The 17,137-nt window shown below is 44.0% G+C and overlaps 1 protein-coding gene across 11 annotated transcripts in view; it reads left to right on the forward strand.

Annotated features, from left to right (window-relative positions):
- tjp1a (tight junction protein 1a) overlaps positions 1-17,137 on the forward strand; it is an 83,000-nt gene that overhangs the window by 20,330 nt on the left and 45,533 nt on the right. The window contains exon 1 of one of the 11 annotated variants that reach the window (XM_060071734.1): positions 9,241-9,706. The exons of the other annotated variants lie outside the window; for them this stretch is intronic. Coding sequence (XP_059927717.1) covers positions 9,683-9,706 — 24 coding nt within the window. The 5' untranslated portion in view covers positions 9,241-9,682. Of the gene's footprint in view, positions 1-9,240; positions 9,707-17,137 lie in introns of those variants that run through there. 11 annotated transcript variants of the gene reach the window in all.

Below are 17,137 nucleotides of genomic sequence, written 5' to 3' on the forward strand. Positions count from 1 at the left end.
TATATATATATATATATATATATATATATATATAACCCCTCTCTCTCTCCCTCTCTCTCTCTCTCTCTCTCTCTCTCTCTCTCTCTCTTTCTCTAACCCCTCTCTCTCTGCCCCTCCCTCTCCATAGCTCCTCTCTGCTCCCTGCTCAACCCTCTCTTGTTGGGGCGGTAATTAAACGTACACATGTGTCATTAGACACACAGACAGCAGCTAGAGCACACACACGCCAGATGCCAGCTCCTTGGTCTTGCACCCAGCCAGAGGCCACCCCATCTTATTTTTAGTCTCAAGGCTTTTATAATAAATAAAATAAAAAGTTTACAACAGAACTTCATCCATCCAGTAATCCGACTCGCTTTGTTGGCATGGAAACCAGGATAGCAGATCAGAACAGCCATCCCAGAATAACTTTTATGAACATCAAGAACAATGAGGAATGTGTGTGGTTAAGAAATTAAATGTTCAAGAGACAAACCCAAGCAGGGTTTGGAAAGCATGTGTGTTTGTTCAGCAATATTAGTAGCTGAATTAGAATTTATTTAATATGTGTAAAATAAACCTACTAATATGCAGACTTTTGTGTCGGTTTATAGCATGTACTATAGGGCTGTAAAAAGCAACGTCGTTTAAATAAATGACCTTGACCATAGCTTGTAGGAGCATAACCCTTTTGCTTTTGCATTTGAATCCAAGACTGATAGTGTGCTAAAATAATGTACAGTTCATGTTCAGTTAATCTACGGGTAGTATATTCTTCTATGAACTTTCTGTAAACTTTAACCCTTCGCTGGCTCATTTAGACCTGTGTGTGTGACTTGTTGGTCTGTGTGTGTGGGTGGGGGGCTGATGTTGGGGCTAGTCACCTGGCTTCAACAACGGTGGCCGCAGGTCATTCCAAACGTTAGCATCTCTATAAACAAAACACAATGTTGGGGCAGCAGACTGCCTCCTTATGTATCATGTTAGCATCATATAGTATCACAGTGTGTGCATCACTATGTGTGCGCCTATCCATCTATCTATCTATATATCTATCTATCTGTCTCTCTGTCTGTCTGTCTGTCTCTCAGTCTGTCTATCCGTCTCTCTCTCTGTGTGTCTGTCTGTCTGTCCGTCTTTCTGTCTGTGTGTCCATCCTTCCGTCTGTTTGTCTCTCCGTCTGTCTGTCTGTCTATCATCCATCTGTGAATGCTCTCCAACGGCAGGACAGTTACTCCAACCCCCGGCCCACCCCAGCCCCATGCAGCCCCGGCAGCCCAGCCTGTGGTGGGGGCTTAGCCCGGCTTTGGGGAGGGTCTCTGTTCTGCTGAGTTCATCACGCCGGGCCACACTGGGACAGGGTCCGCGCCGGTGGCCAGCAGGCCCTTTCTCCTGCCTGCCTCGCCACAAATGTGCTAAAACAGCAGAGTGTAATCGCGCGGCTTTAGAGCGCCGTTGTGTTGGGCATTATGGGTAGAATTGAGCGGAGAGACGGCCAGACAAGGGACCGGCGGGCGCTGATGAGGCGGGATGCTGGCGGTGCCTGGCGGGGGGGTTGGGGGGGATTAGTGAGCTAACACACTGGCTGGAGGGTTCAGTCGGGCCTTCTCCTGTCACATCTCATCACCACAACAACGCCGCTAGCTAGCTAGCATGCTAATCACCGCAATCCTCCTTCCCTGCTCTCAGCCCTGTCGTCTTATTTCCCTCCAAAAAAGAACCGCACACATAAGGCACCCGATTGGCTGATGCCTCAAATCTCACCGAAGGGAAGGTTGCTCAACCATAAGTATATACAGCTGTGGTATAGCTGTGGAATAGTCTGTAAGACTAGTAATAGATTAAATCACATTACCTCTCCCAATCACCTCACTATTAAGTTACATTTCATCACAGCCACTCACTCACTGCATCAGTGTGTAATAGGACTGAGTGAACTTAATTATTTTACTGGATTACAGCCACTTTCCTCTGAAAGACATGTTCCACATCAGCCAAGCCCTCCCTGGAGCCCAGTGGTTCAGCCCTGTGGTTCAGCCTAGATTCATCTCGGTGGTTCTGCCTGGTGGGTTAGCCTGGTGGGGGTTTAGCCTGGTGGGGGTTTTTAACCTGGTGGGGGTTTAGCCTGGTGGTTCAGCCCGGTGATTCAGCCCGGTGATTCGCAGGTGGTTCAGCCGGGTGGTTTGGCCTGTTGGTTCATCCTGGGTTGGGCCTCCTCATGGGGCTGGAATGTGGGAGTACCAGGCGGTGTCTTGATCCGTTGACAAGGTGGAGACCTGACTCCTCCGTCCCGGACCCGCTGGAGCCTCAGACCCACACACATTCTTTAGTAGAGTCACTACTTTCTCTCTCTCTCTATAAAAGGCTCAGCTCAATCATCAAACTGTTATTTACCTCCCACGTATTCTTTACTTTCTTTCTTCTTCTGCTATTCTTTTCCTACCGTCCGTCCTTCCTTCCTGTCTTCCTTCCTTCCTGCCTCACCCCTTTCCATCAATCCTACATTACATCCTTCCTTCCTTCCTTCCTTCCTTCCTTCCTTCCTTCCTTCCTTCCTTCCTTCCTTCCTTCCTTCCTTCCTTCCTTCCTTCCTTCATTCCTTCCTATCTGCCTTTCTTCCTTCCTGCCTTGTTTCCGTCCTTTCTTCCTACCATCGTTCCTTTCTACCTCCAACCCTTCCTTACATCCTTAGTTTCAGTCTGGAAAAGTGATGGACATTATAAAGATGTGGTAACACAGGCTGCTCTTTTCTCTTTGTTGAACCACAGAACACCTACTCTGTACTCTCTGTAAGTGTTTGTGTGTCTGCGTTTGTGTGTGTGTGTGTGTGTGTGTGTGTGTGTGTGTGTGTGTGTGTGATTGTGTATGTGTGTGTGTGTGTGTGTGTGTGTGTGTGTGTGTGTGTGTGTGTGTGTGTGTGTGGGTGTGTGTGTGTGTGTGTGTGTGTGTGTGTCTTTGTGTGTGTGTGTGTGTGTGTGTGTGTGTGTGTGTGTGATTGAGTGCTTGTACGTGCGTGTGTGTGAGTTTGTGCGTGCGCAAGGGTTTGTGTGTGTGTGTGTGTGTGTGTGGAACAGCAGTTTGTAATGATTCCATGTGAATGTTCTGCGTTGGTTTCTGGAGCACACAGAGTCTGACTTTGATAAACGTATGAGGTCATATCAAGCAGTTACAAGTTATCAGTTATAAATCTCTCCCTCGTATCAACCTTTCATGAATAATGCACATATTTAAGCCTCACTGATGCCCTGCAATTGCTCAAAGACTCAAGCTTGGTTAACCTCAAAGAAACTCTATGATTTTTGTGCCATTATTGCCAGGTTATCCATGATTCAGCGTCCAGCAAGAGAGAGAGAGAGAGAGAGAGAGGTCTTATCAGCAAACAGAAACAATACTACACAGAGTGTGTTTGATAGCAGACTTTGCAGAACGGCCTGTACCTTCTCCGGTGTGTTGGAGGACGTTTGAGTCCAGGGTAGAAACATTGTAACGTCCTGCTGGGGCAGGGACACTTGTGCCATGAATAACACTGAGATCAGAAGCAGTTTGTTCCGTCAGTGTTGTCGCTAAAGATCTCCGGCTTGAGAGTAAAGGGTTGCATTGTTTCTCTACAAGGGTCTATCGCCTCCGCCCCTCCATCTTGGAGTCAACAATGATTTCAGTTTCCCTTTACATTGTGTGAGAAACAATGGGCTGAGAGTCACCGCAACACGCGGGCCAATCGGCACGGCTTACGGCCAACAACGCGAGCACTCGACTTCACACTCATCAGTGTACTTTTTCTGACTGTTACTCTTGTTGCATGCTAGGTTGACAAAGTAGCGAGAAAGGAGAGCTATGCGAATCAGTAAGTGCAGAATGAAGAGTTGTTTAAGGAGAACTGGGGGAGACAGACTGGGAGACAGAAAAAGAGAAAGAAAGTCAACGGTGAATCACAGAGATTTAAACTGAACTTACAAGTAGATAAAGTTATAATGGTTTCGGTTCCAAGACTAAAAACTGTAGATGAGCTCAGAGTAAAATAAGCTTCACATACTCCTTAGTAGCTTGGTGTCTGTTGACATATCAGTGCATAAGATAACATTAACCTATAGCTGTTTTGAATCTGTCCAAATAAAGGGGCCTTGAAGCATGTGACATAATTCCTGAACTATTTAAGAGCAACCTGTGATAATGTGATCGTATTATTATGGAAAATTTACATTTTCCCTGAACTGAAATTGCTCCTTTGCAACGCTTCATAAAAGATTGTGATTAGTGATATAAAATCTTAACAGTTAACCTTGCAATTGCTTTGTTCTCATGGACATCTTTTAAGACTTACACTGGAGGAAATGTTGCATTTAGTTAAGGAATTAGACAGCAATCGAATGAAGCAAGACATCACAGGAGTTCAGCTGTCTGATAGTTGATTAGATTGTGAGATATGGAGCCAGGATTATCTTTAAGGCAGCGTGCCCAGAGGCTTTGATGTAGACCTCAGAACCACCACTTTATCATGGAAATGATGGCACTCTGCTTTTCAACTGATTAACGCAAGTGGCAGAAAAATGGGTACGTGCGTCTGCACGCATGCATGCATGCATTTGTGTGTGTTTGCCTTTGCATGCATGTGCGATTCTGCATATGTTTATTTTTGTTTCCACTACATATGATAGCTTATGTGTGTGTGTGTGTGTGTGTGTGTGTGTGTGTGTGTGTGTGTGTGTGTGTGTGTGTGTGTGTGTGTGTGTGTGTGTGTGTGTATGTTTGTGTCTTACCTTATGTGTTTGAGGTCACCGGCTGAAACAATACAATCAGAGCTCAGCACGTCAGATAAGTGTGTGCATTTTTGTGTGTAAGTCTAAGCATTTAGTGTGTGTTTGTGAGTGTGTGTGCGTGTGTGTGTGATTGAAGTCACAGGATGAAATTATATACAATAAAATCTCACCACGTTTGACAGCATTGTATCACACGGTTCAGATCTTAAGACACATTTTGCCCATAGCTCCGCCTCCATAAGTATAGGCAGTGTTCCTTATCGTCACCAGAGGTGGGCATATTTCCTTGAAATAGAAACATCCCAGCTAGAGGGTCTCCTGAGCCCTGGTGATTGAGCTGTCCAGCCAATCACTGTAGCACTAGTCGCAGGATGGGGCCGTGACTGGAAACGTTTGACATCTTTAATGGGACAGCCATCAGCTTTAGAGCCACTTTCTGGGAACAGAGTCGTAAGTTATCTTGAGTGGGACTGGAAGAGTTCAGAGTACATTGTAACCCCGCCGGGCTCTTTCACACCTCATGAAATGTGTCAGTCAGTCCGTTGGGCTGCACCAGCCGGGTGGACTCCACAGCTGGCAGTGTGGTTTTAACACATTAGCCTTATTGTAACGAAAGCTTGTTAAAGGCTCGCTCCACTCCCAATCCTGAAGCCGGGTTCTCTTTTATGTATAGGTTTCGACAGAGGCCACAACAAAAGGCCTGATGGGTTGGAGTTAAAACGTGCACGACGGTGACTAATCCGGTCAAATGATACTTGTGATCCGGCGGTTCAGATGTACACTCACCGGGAGAAAGCGTTTGTTTACTCGTGTTGTTCACAGTAGCAGGACAGTGCGAGCCCCTCCCCCTTCCCGGCTGCCTACCCCTTTCACAGCCTTCATTCGAAGATTAACATTCCACCCCGTTCAATATTAATCACGGTATACGCCATTTTGATTCCTTTTTTTCTTTTCTTTTTGACAATGACAAATTTTCCCCTTTTCTCCATTTTTTTCGTTGGGTCATTTAATGTTTTGGTTATGTAATGTGAGTATTTCCTGGGTTATTCCTCGGCTGAGCTGTGCTGTTGCTTACCTGTCTCCTACAGTAACAGGAGTGCTCTGTGAGATTTCCAGAAGGTTCTTATTAGAAATGGAAACACAGAGCCAGGCAGGCAGGAATGTCCTGAATCAACAAAGCCTGCAGGTGGACCTGACCACCTATTACAGACTCTAAACTCAAGACAGATATGAACAGAGGGAAAATAACTTCCCTCCGTGGAAAACAGCCAGGGTGCCAGAGGTGGGCGAGATGACCTAAAAAAATAAAAGCACAAAGCATATTTTTTGGAAATAAGAATTGTATGGAATAACACCCCCAATGCTGCCATTGCTAATATCAAAACACTCCAAATCACAACACACAATTAAGGAAAGCTTTTATTGTGTTGATTTTATTGAATTTAATAGAATTTTTCTGATTTAGCAATGGTACTGTGTACAAATCCTGCATTGACTGATTTCCCGTCCGGGATTGATTTAAATAATTATCAACTTTTATATCAGGACATAGATTGTTACAGCAAGCAAAGGACCTAACAGTGCATTGTGCCCTTTGGCTGCCGTGTGTGGGTGGGCATGCGAGGTTCAACTGTATGTGATTTGTGCCGTTTCACCGTCCATTAGCGGTGTAGCCGCAGGGCCACACGGTGGGTCGGTCGGCCTTTCACGTGTACCTAATCAACGGCTGCCTTCACCTATGGGCTTTCCATGTGCCTGCTCTTCCGTAAGCACACCTGAGCCCTGCTCCTGTTGGCGGCCCTGAGGAGTGTGTGCGTGAACGTATGTGGTGTGTGTCTGTGTGTCTGTTTCGATTTGTGTGTCAGCGTCCGTTTTTCTTGTTAGCATGCAGCTTGCCTGGCCGACTCCAGCTTTGATGGTAGTGGAGTGTCACTAATGCAGCTCTGTCCTCCGTGGAAGCGTTCACAGCTGCGGAGGTTGGGAAACAAGCAGTAGTGGATCGCCGTTGTTCTCCAGAACCGGGCAGTTGTTCTCAAGAAGAGGGTCGTTGTTCTTTCAAACAGTGTGGTGGTTCTTCAAAACACTGTTTTCGTTCACAAGAAGAGGGTCGTTCAAAGCAGTGGTAGTTGTTGAGAACAGAGTTGATGTTTAATGCAGCTTGAGTTGGTCTTTAGAATAGGGGAGTTTGCCTTAAGGTCCTCAGAACAAGGTGGTTTATCTTTAGAATAGGGTGGTAGGCATTCCGAAAAGTGTTGTAGTTGGTCTTCAGCGGTTGGCCTTCAGAACAGGGTAAGGTCTTTATAATAGGGGAGTTGGTCTTCTGAACAGCGCGGTTGGTCTTCAGAACAGGGTACGTTCCTCAGAACAGGGAGATTGCTTGGTCTTCAGAACAGGGTACGGTCTTCATCACAGAGTAGTTGTTCTTCAGAACAGGGCGGGAGACTCTCCGGTTGTGTCTCTTTGGGGATGAGGCTTGCACTTGTGCACTGCTGTGTTTACGGAGATCTGTGAAAGGTGAGGCGTCAGAGAGCATGCTGAACATCCTGATCTCCTCGTTGATGGACCCTGACAGGAGTCTCAGGATTTTCAGGAGGAGCGATCGACTGGCGTCCATTCTCGTATGTATTGTCCACCAGCTGTTTTTGTCTGTAACTGGCCTTTGCTTAATTTTTTTGGCTACTGCTTTATGCTCCACAGCAGTTTCTTTCTGTATGCTAATACCCATATTGAAAATGTCCTTTCATAAGAAGATATTTGCCACGCTAAGAAAATATAAAATACTCTAAGGGCTAGTTATATTATATATATTTTAAAAAAATGTATTCCACATATAATTGCAGATATTCTATTGATAAATAGATCTATTTTAGAATAAGACTCTTCTTGTCTTACCTGATCTCTTAGTCAATGGTATTGTTTGAGAGTACAGTACATCTATAATCAGGTGCATGTGCACGCGCATGATCTAATCTTGGAATGCTTTTTTTTTTTAACAATTTCTTTGGGTGTTTAAATCCCTCGAGGGTCGTGGCTGTCTGACTTGTTGACTGAAGAATCGTATCTCTTGATGTTCTTGTCAGACCATTCTCCATTTGAGTAGACCTTAAACAGAGATCAAAGATTATTCAAGAATTGTCTATCTCTCTCGGTGGTCTTGTCAACATAATAATTGTACAGCTATGTTGACATCCATTAAAATAAAGTATCAAGTGTATCTCTCTTGATGTATTTTTCCACTAAACAACTCTTAATGTAGTAGTTCACAGAAAAAAAAAATGCTATTTCTTTTGACATCCTTCTCACTTGAAGAATCCTCTGTCTGTTGATGGTCTTCTCAGGCTTTTCCGGAGTTCATCCCAGTTGACCCACCAGAAGCCCTCAGCCATGTGTGTACGTGTGTGTGTTTGTGTGTATGGGGGAGGGGGGGGGATTAGTCTGTGGAGAATTAACCCTATAAACCTCCTACCTAGTGACCAAGATAACAGCTCCCAGCCACACACAAGGACAAAGAAGGTCATTTACAGGAAAATTGTAGTTGCCCTTTTTGTCAGTGTACACCTAAAAAAGGAAGCAGAAAAAGGATGCATTGCTGGGGCCAGCTTTAACCAACCGACCATGTACAGGTCAGGGATGGTCCCATGATATTATGGTTATTTTTCCTGCAATGGCTGGTTTGTTCTGCAGAAGACCATGTATGTTAATCAGGATGTCTTGCTTGGTGAAGAATAGCTAATGATTGAGTGTGAAACAATGCTAGCACTCAGTTCCTGTGGGTGAGGAGTCGCAGGAAGTTGACTGAATGGCATCTGTGGTTTCCTGTGGTTTACTTACAACAACCGCGACTTGACAGATTTTTTAACTGGGCTGCCATGTGGGTTTCTGGAATTGTAGGTGTAAAATCCTTGTGGGCATAAGATTAACTATGACTTTGTTTGAGACCAGTTGAGGCATCTTTTGCTCATTCAATCATGTTATATAATACATAATATCTATAGTATATATTTGGTTTATTTTTGTTTGCAGGCCTACTCAAAATATTGGACCTTGTAGTTTTTATTCTTAATATATAATAGTATGGGACATAATTATGTATTTATAATGATGGCGTGAAACATAGTATTTCATCAGCACTTTTAAGCTATCTCTAATGTATTGTGATCTTTGGGAGACATTTTGTGCAGTTCTACCGTTCTATCTAACAAAGTATTAGTCAAAGTGAACATTCAGCATCAGCAGGCAAAGCACAAGCCTCTTTGCTCTTCACAATTGTATCCTAAACTGTGGATTTCCCCGGACAAAACATTGAGGTTCACCTTTTTTTAAAACACAATTAACATCGGTCTTGTATAGGATAAGATAACATCCTTCCTCGCTGGCATTTTGAAGCAACGTTTACCGGTACAAATCTATGAAAAACGCCAAGTCTGACAGAGAGTTTACATGCAGCGAACAGCATTGCCCCCATTTTTGATCCGTCGCTCCTCCCCCTCTGCGAGCCGAATGGTACGTCCCAGACAGACATGTCACGATCACAGCTCCGAGAGGCGAGAGCAGGGGGAGATACACAAAGCCTGCCATTGCACATTACTACATTTACGCTCCAAGTGATGTCTACGCGTCCCAACTTAGCAGTCAGCGAATAGTGAGCGACGACCACACAAACAACCGGGTTACTTTTTTAATTTCATCGATTTGCGTGTTTTTCGACTCGACATGTGAGTGGAGTAAGTTTCCGGCGAAAACTAAGCAAAGAGAAGATAATGAACTTTGGACCCTCCACACGGCTTTTCGTGTCATGTTTCTCGACGTGCTGGATGAAATGAAATAAAGTAGCCCGGCGTGGCGGCAGCTGGGCGGAATTCACAAGAAGGAATAAAGCGCACGAATACAAGCGATCACGCTAACTTTGACTTGCTGCTGATAAAAGTGGAGGAAAAGTAGAAAACATGTCTGCCAAAGCGTCCAACAAGGTGGGTAGCCGATGGAGTTGTATAGGCACAAGTGTTTCTTATTTTCTTAATTGTTTCTTGAATCAATTGCAAAAGCAAAAGCTTTTAAGTAATGGAAAAACATTGGGAAAGTTACTACTCTTGCTATGCAACTTCAGAGGATGGTGCGGTGTTGGGTAATATATCGGCATTCATTAAATATGGTCTTAATTGACTGTCGTGTTACATTCTGAAATAGTTTAGTTGTTATTGGATGTAGATTGTACTGATAGTTTGGTGGGATATTTAGTCAAACAGTAAATCAGGCCCTCATATGTAGTTGCCTACCTGTTGATATCGGAGCCCGAAAGATTTTGTGGTGAAACCATCTCTCCCTCTGGTTAGAAATATCCTTGAAGAGCGATTGTTTATACACACACACACACACACACACACACACACACACACACACACACACACACACACACACACACACACACACACACACACACACACACACACACACACTCTGTGTATTTAACAAATAAGTCAAGCTTATGAAGTTGAGTTTTCGAGTCCAGTTTACTACCAGTTGTTTTTACATATCTAATTCGGGTCATGGTGCAGTTGTTGCTGTGGTGTATCTGTGTCGGGTCAGGTGCACAGCACTGTACACAACCTGTAGGTTATACACACATATGACAGGGAAGTCGCATTACTACAACGGGATGGTCTTGTTACCAACCGCCCATATGCCTGTTTAATTTCGACTAGTTAACCTGCTATTGTATTTATATGTACGTAGGCATAAAAAGTGATAGATAGATATTGTGATCGTCACACTTAGAGAGCAATTTCCTGAGGTGACTTTGTTTGACAAGCGAGGAGGAATGTGTATTGTTAATATAAATGACGTGACGGTATTCTGGTCTGGTCGGTTCTTCCTGCTCAGACGAAACCATCTCTACCCTGTCAGCGGGTAACCTAAGGCCGCTTCACACATGACTGTGCGGTTAGGGAAAGTAATGGACGCAGTAGTAATAGCTCTATAGAGCCGTTACTAACTTTGGCACCATGCAGCCATTAGTTATGGCTCAACACCTAAGGCATCATTTAAGCATTCTTGCAATGTGAGAAAAGTTTATCCTGAGTCAGCTGTTCGTCTTGCTCTATGCTTCGATTAACTTTCCAGATTTAACCATTCAACGTTTATTGTTATAATTATTCAATGATCTTAACCATGCAACTGTATGAATGCTTTGCCTAATATTGAAGCAAATTCCTGTTTTAAATTTCCTGCACTTACTGCTACCACAGGGCAGGCCCTTTTCAATTGGTATGGGCCTGTTATTCAAGGGTCACTGGTTGATTAGCCACATGTAGCCTCTCTTCTACCCCCATGCATCCAACCAACCCTTGAAAGGTTCGCTAACGGACGCCACCATGCATGCAACCCTACAGTTGGTCATGTCGGAGGGAAAGAAACCCAACAATGTGGAACGCATACCTTCCACATTAGTCCACTCCCTGTGGTTTGTCAAGCCACTGGCCATTCAGTATCTCCTACATTCTGATAAGACTGGGAGTAACTGTAACTGGGATGCACATAGCAGCGTAGTGAGTCACATGCCCACTAAAAGCTTCAGGCATGACAAACGGTGAGCGGTTTTCTATGTCCGCCTTTAAGGAACAGGGGCAGCTGTAGCTATGCTGACCTTGTGTTTAAGAAGTCACGAAATTACCTTTCAATAATTCAGATAGCCTCAAGATGAATAAGTCACCCTGAAGCTTCGTATCTTCCCAGCTGGGTCAAGGAATGTGCCTGGAATTCCTGATTAACAATAAAGTTTAAAATACAACTCTTTATTTAGCGTTGCTAATGCTTCATTAACACTGGATAATTACCTCTGTATAGCTTGGTTTTAAATGCGAGCTGCTGGTACAGGTAGTGAAACAGGGTAGAGTCTGCCGGTCTTCGTCTCTACATCCCGGTCTCACTGCTAAACTTCAAGAAAGAGTCTGGCTATAAAGCTGTGTTAGAAAAACTAAAAGCACATTAATCCACAGGATGTACCGATTACATTAAAAGCTGGACATTTTAATGTAATCTTCTCCAGCCCATGAAATGCTGTCCTCATCCCTCCCTTTACGACGGACGGTCTTCGCTCTCTCCGGCTTAGAATACATAAACACGAAAATGTCATTTAGAACACACACACACACACACACACACACACACACACACACACACACACACACACACACACACACACACACACACACACACACACACACACACACACACACACACACACACACACACAAAGGGACACAGTAGCCTTTCTGCTTTGTTGTGCATGGCGCTTGGAGTCTGTGGGAGCTGATTTACATGCACGTGGCTCCATCTTGTCTCCTAGATAATTGTGGTGTATTAATTAGCAGGGTTGTGGCAGCCTGCGAGGGCCCCGCTCTGCTTTGATGATTCCTCATCTTCCATTAGTATGTCTGAAGGAGGCAGATGTAATTACTTCAGTGAATGCGACGGAGGGCACGCTTTTTGTTCCCCGTGTCCTTGGCACCACATCCATCTCCGTTTGGAGGACTCCTGGCTCTATGGCCGCTGGTGTGACTACAGCCAGCGCGAGACCACAGCACTCTCTGGCGTCTCTCAGCCAGAGCAGAGATCAGAATCAGAGAACATTCATGTTTCCTTTTGTAATGATCAGCTGTGATCTGTTTTTCTTTTCATGATTTTGCTGAGCCACTGTTTGGGAAAGTTTTTTAAAAACAGCATGCCATTTAATATTTGTAACTCTGTTTTCTCTCTACTCCTTCTCTCTACTTGGTTATTGCATATTGTGAACAAAGCATTTTTACTTTAATCATGTCGATGTAAAAGTATTGGTGGTTGCATCTAACGAGCAAACTGTGATAAAATTCTTACAAGAGTTATTAATGAAATATATTGGGCCAGAGGAAGAACATACTTCTGTTACCGCTTGATCAAAACCCAAAGGATAAAATCATATTCCTCTTTTTGTCACCCTCTTATCTGAATTTACTTTGAAATACTTCAGATTACTAAAACTCCCTAAATATAGACAGCCTAAATTCAGATCTGAATCTTTTAAAAGAAGACCTTGCAAATCTTTGGTTCCCCATATAGCATGATTTAGCCTGACCTTTAGCTTACAGGTCAGACTAATGACCAGCCTGCAGGTTGCCCTGTGAGTTAGCTTACCGGGTAGCCTGGCTATCTGCTGTTTTCAAATACTTTGGCTTCTCAGCATTACCTAGTGCGTTTGCAGTTACATAACAGGGCATCTGGGCTCTGCCCTTGCTACATCACGGCTTGGATAAACCATTAGAGTATTTATGGAATCAGACAATCAGTGCATGAATGGATTTCATTACGAATCCATTCATGCACCATCTCTTTATGATGCTGGGGTCTATTTTCGATGAGGCTCATAGTGCTTGAGACGGGTTGTTGACTGTACACACAGGTGTTTTTATAAGCCGCTTATTCCCTCCAGAACCCTCCAGAATTAATTGGAGGAGTTCCGTGAAGACGGTGAGGCGAGGACTTTAGTCGTTTAGCATTCCTGACTCCCTTTATCAAAATGGCCGATCTGAACATAGGAAGAACTTGCCACGCGGCATTTCCTCTCATCCCAGACCCCTCCCCACCACTTCCTTTCCTGATCCCACTTCCTGTGTACTTCGGTGGGTCTCGTTAGAAGCTTCCAAATAAACAGGACTATTCTATTCTTGTCCCAATGAGCACTAGAGGAGGTATAGTTACCGCTGAGGTGAAGAGCTTTTCGTTGGTAGTTTATGGGCACAGCAGGTTCTGTAATGCAATGTAAGAACGAAGTGTCCCAAACGCTTAGTTCTGTGCTGCCTCTGGTCCACTCTAACAGCCTAGAACAATCTACCTCAACAACACTCCAAAACGAAGAACCTCTTATTATTGTTCCTTCGACTGTGTCATACTTTAATGGAGACCTGCTCTTTGCCTTCATGTTAGTATAGTTGAATGATTTTATTTAATAATTTGACTGAGCAATATCCTACCATTATGAACGACATTGCACAGTTGGAATGCACCCCTTACATGAAAGGTGCCCTGAGATGGAGAGGCATAAAAAATGGACATACCTTTTGAAGAGAGCTAGGGGAGTGGGAGGGGGAGGGGGAAGGTTGGGGTCGGGTAGTAATCTCAGTCACATGGTTTGTATCTCTAATCTAAGACCTCTCCTCTCACCCAGAATCACAGCATCAAAGCTCAAAGGATCCTGTGGGCTTTTCATGTCCATTCAGGCATCAATTGAAAGCGTTGGGAAATAAAAGGAATTGGAGGGAATATAGCAGCAACTTTAGAAAATCAGATCTTCTCTGGGGGAAATCTAAAATAAGACACAAAAGGCATTTTAGGCACCTCTTAATGTTACATTTGAATCACGATTAGAAGCAATCGTTTCATGGCCATTTGGCCTAGGACGGTGGGGTTCGGACTACTGCAGTACTCTGCCAGCATTTTCAGAATCCGGAAGAACTATTTTCCAGTAAACAAGTTAAATGGGCTTATCTGTCTTGTTATGATTTTAATCTAGTGTAATTGGGGACCTGCACTGGCCATTAGGGATCTTCCCCAGTAAACCTCAGTTCAGTGATAAACCATCTTAGGGGTGGTTTGATGTATGGTTTCAGATATCTGTGTAGTCTTTGTAGTGTATTACCCGTCCCCAAGAGTACTTTTGCTATGAAGCAAGCCAAACATAACAAAAAACAAAAACTTGAGAGCTCTCTAAAGGAAGAATTTAAGTAATTCAACGTATTAAAGTTATATATCATTTAGTTTTAGTATTTTCCATTCAAATAGCAATGAGAATCAGTCCTAGGATCTCTTGTTTGGTTATGAGTCCACACATGGAGCGGTCATGTGACTGTGTTTACGTAACAGCCCCTAACGTGGCGAAGCGAACCAACCTAGCATCCTGGTTGGCCGACAGGTGTGTGTGTCTGTGGCGGCGGGGGGGGGACTTATCAAGCAGAACATGGGATTTTGGTGTTTGTGTGTGTGTGTGTGTGTGTGTGTGTGTGTGTGGATGAATGAGGCAGGGGAGTAATGCATGTTGGAGCTCAGCTGGTGAGAGAGAGAGCGTGAGGGAGAGTCAGAGAGCGAGACATTCAGAACAGATTGCTCCTAAGGCTTTTTGCCCCAAATGCCTCTCTCCCTCCGCTTTTTGTCTCTCTCACTTCATTGACGTGACACTGTTAGTTCTTCTAGAGGACAGATGAACATGCAAGAGAAAGAGAGATGGAAAGAGAGAGGGAGTTGGACCGTGAGCGAGAGATGTGTAAAAATGAAATGAAGAACTTGTCTTTGTGTGGTCAGTGAGTGTTGAGTGAACCAAATGAACCAAAGCTGATGACCAGAAGTCTCTCCAGTGGGGATGTTAGGCTTCCTGTTTAGGCTGAGGCAGAGCTATCAGCCTCATCGCGTAACGCTGCTCGTCCCTTCATTTCTTTGGAGACTGGATGCTGTAGGATTTGGAGGGATTAGGCTGGAACATGGCTTTGGAGGAAACTAATGGAGTTGAACCCTTTTTTTCAAGGGCAGACCTTTTTGAAGTGTCATTCAGACACGTCACCCCCTCTTCGGAGCTGCATGGCAGTGGAGACTGAGTTGACCGTTTTCTCTCATGTGTCTATGTGTTTCCTCCATCCAGTATGTGCAACTTTCCCCCCGCACTCTCCCCTCATTTGGTATCTTCCATAACGCAATGGCAGTTTAGATGGAGGCTCATTATTTTTCTTATTTATAATTAAACTAATGTTTTTAGTAATAGTTGTCTTGAATTCCTGTCTTATCTTTCAGTTTAGGAATGGTATCTGTAACCAAATAGCTTGTTTTATAATTGTTTAAAAATAAATAATATTCGTCTATTGGTGTAAAAATAATACAAATACAGTTGTCTTTATTATATGAAGCACATGTGAGGTACGTCATAGATAAGCAAACGCACTCCTTAATTAGTTACGTGTATGCAAACACGCCCTTGCCGCACCCAGCCCTGTGCAGGGGAGGGTGGGAACCGGGCGCTCTGACAGTAACTCATTAATTCCCTTTGGATCCTAAACCACAACATTCCCATTGTCCCAGAATTCCTCACACTACTCAGGAACGGGGCTGTAGTGGGCTCGGCCTCTTATTTGAGGTCATGTCAATTTGACTGGCTGTTGTAGTCTTGAGGGTTCTCAGGTTTTCGGTATGTGTGTTTATGTGTTTGCTTGTGTGTGTATGTGCACGCTACATCACGATCGATGTTATAACGCTTTCACTTCTCTCTTTGTTAAGTGTAATGCCAGTGCAGTTCCAAAGATGGATTTTGACCTTTATAACCCCTTACAACATAATGAGGATTGTTAACCTTCAGTTCTGCCCATAGTAGCCATATTGGAAAGGTTACAGTATCATACCAGACTCCAGAGGCTTAAAATAATCGTATTTTGTAGTAAATGATGGTACCCAAAAGTATTAACTGAGACAATACAGTCAAGAGATCATTAAAGAAAACACTTTTTTATTGAGGAAAACGATTATTTGACGTCACCTAGAAATCAAACCACAAAAATTAATAAAGTAATTGCTGACCATAACAACACGATTTGTATCTGTTCAGCATCTACATGGAGATTGTGCACGTGAATCAAGTTCAGCCTCACAAAAAGCCTGATTGGCTGGAGAGACGTCATGTGAGAGGAGATGGGTAAACAAAGACATAGGATCCCTATTTGACTATCCTTATTAGGTTGGGGAACTTCATTTTAAAGGAGTAAACATAGTATTTGTGTTCCAGAAAACATGTTTTTGAAGCTGTTTGCTGGAAATAGCTTTTAGGAAAAATAAATCTACCTGCTCGTCCGCTGGTCATCAAAATCTTAGCTATGCTCTGATTGGAGGGAAGTGGGAGATAATATTCAACTCTGTGCCCCCTTCCTAGGTAGGAGGGGGCGCCGACACTGACTCGCTCGTTTGGTAACTGTAGGCGGGTACTTTCAGAAATGCATATCTCAGTCAAAAAATCATGTACAGACTTTTTTCAAAGTTTGTATGTGTGTGGGGTTGCACCACAGACCAGAAACACCACCCCAAATCCCAAGTGTTGTTTTCATAATATGTCCCCTTTAAAGGATGAAGCCAACATCTAATACAACTTACACCTAGTGTCAGAAAATGATACAACAATCGCCCATAATGGGACTTTTGTCATTATTGATCGTACTGAGGGCACAATTATTGTGCGAACACGTTAACGATCATACATCCGGCCACGATGGCTCTGTGTACGCGGTGGTGGGGTTTGTGACGATGTCAGAGAGTTCTGAGAGCGAGTCAAGGAGCGCTCCGGCGGCCATGTTTGTCCATGGTTGCAGGGGCTAATGACGCCCCCCCCCCCCCCCCCA

The sequence above is a fragment of the Gadus macrocephalus genome, chromosome 14 (genome assembly GCF_031168955.1).
Source record: "Gadus macrocephalus chromosome 14, ASM3116895v1".
In the NCBI taxonomy this organism is placed as follows: domain Eukaryota; kingdom Metazoa; phylum Chordata; class Actinopteri; order Gadiformes; family Gadidae; genus Gadus; species Gadus macrocephalus.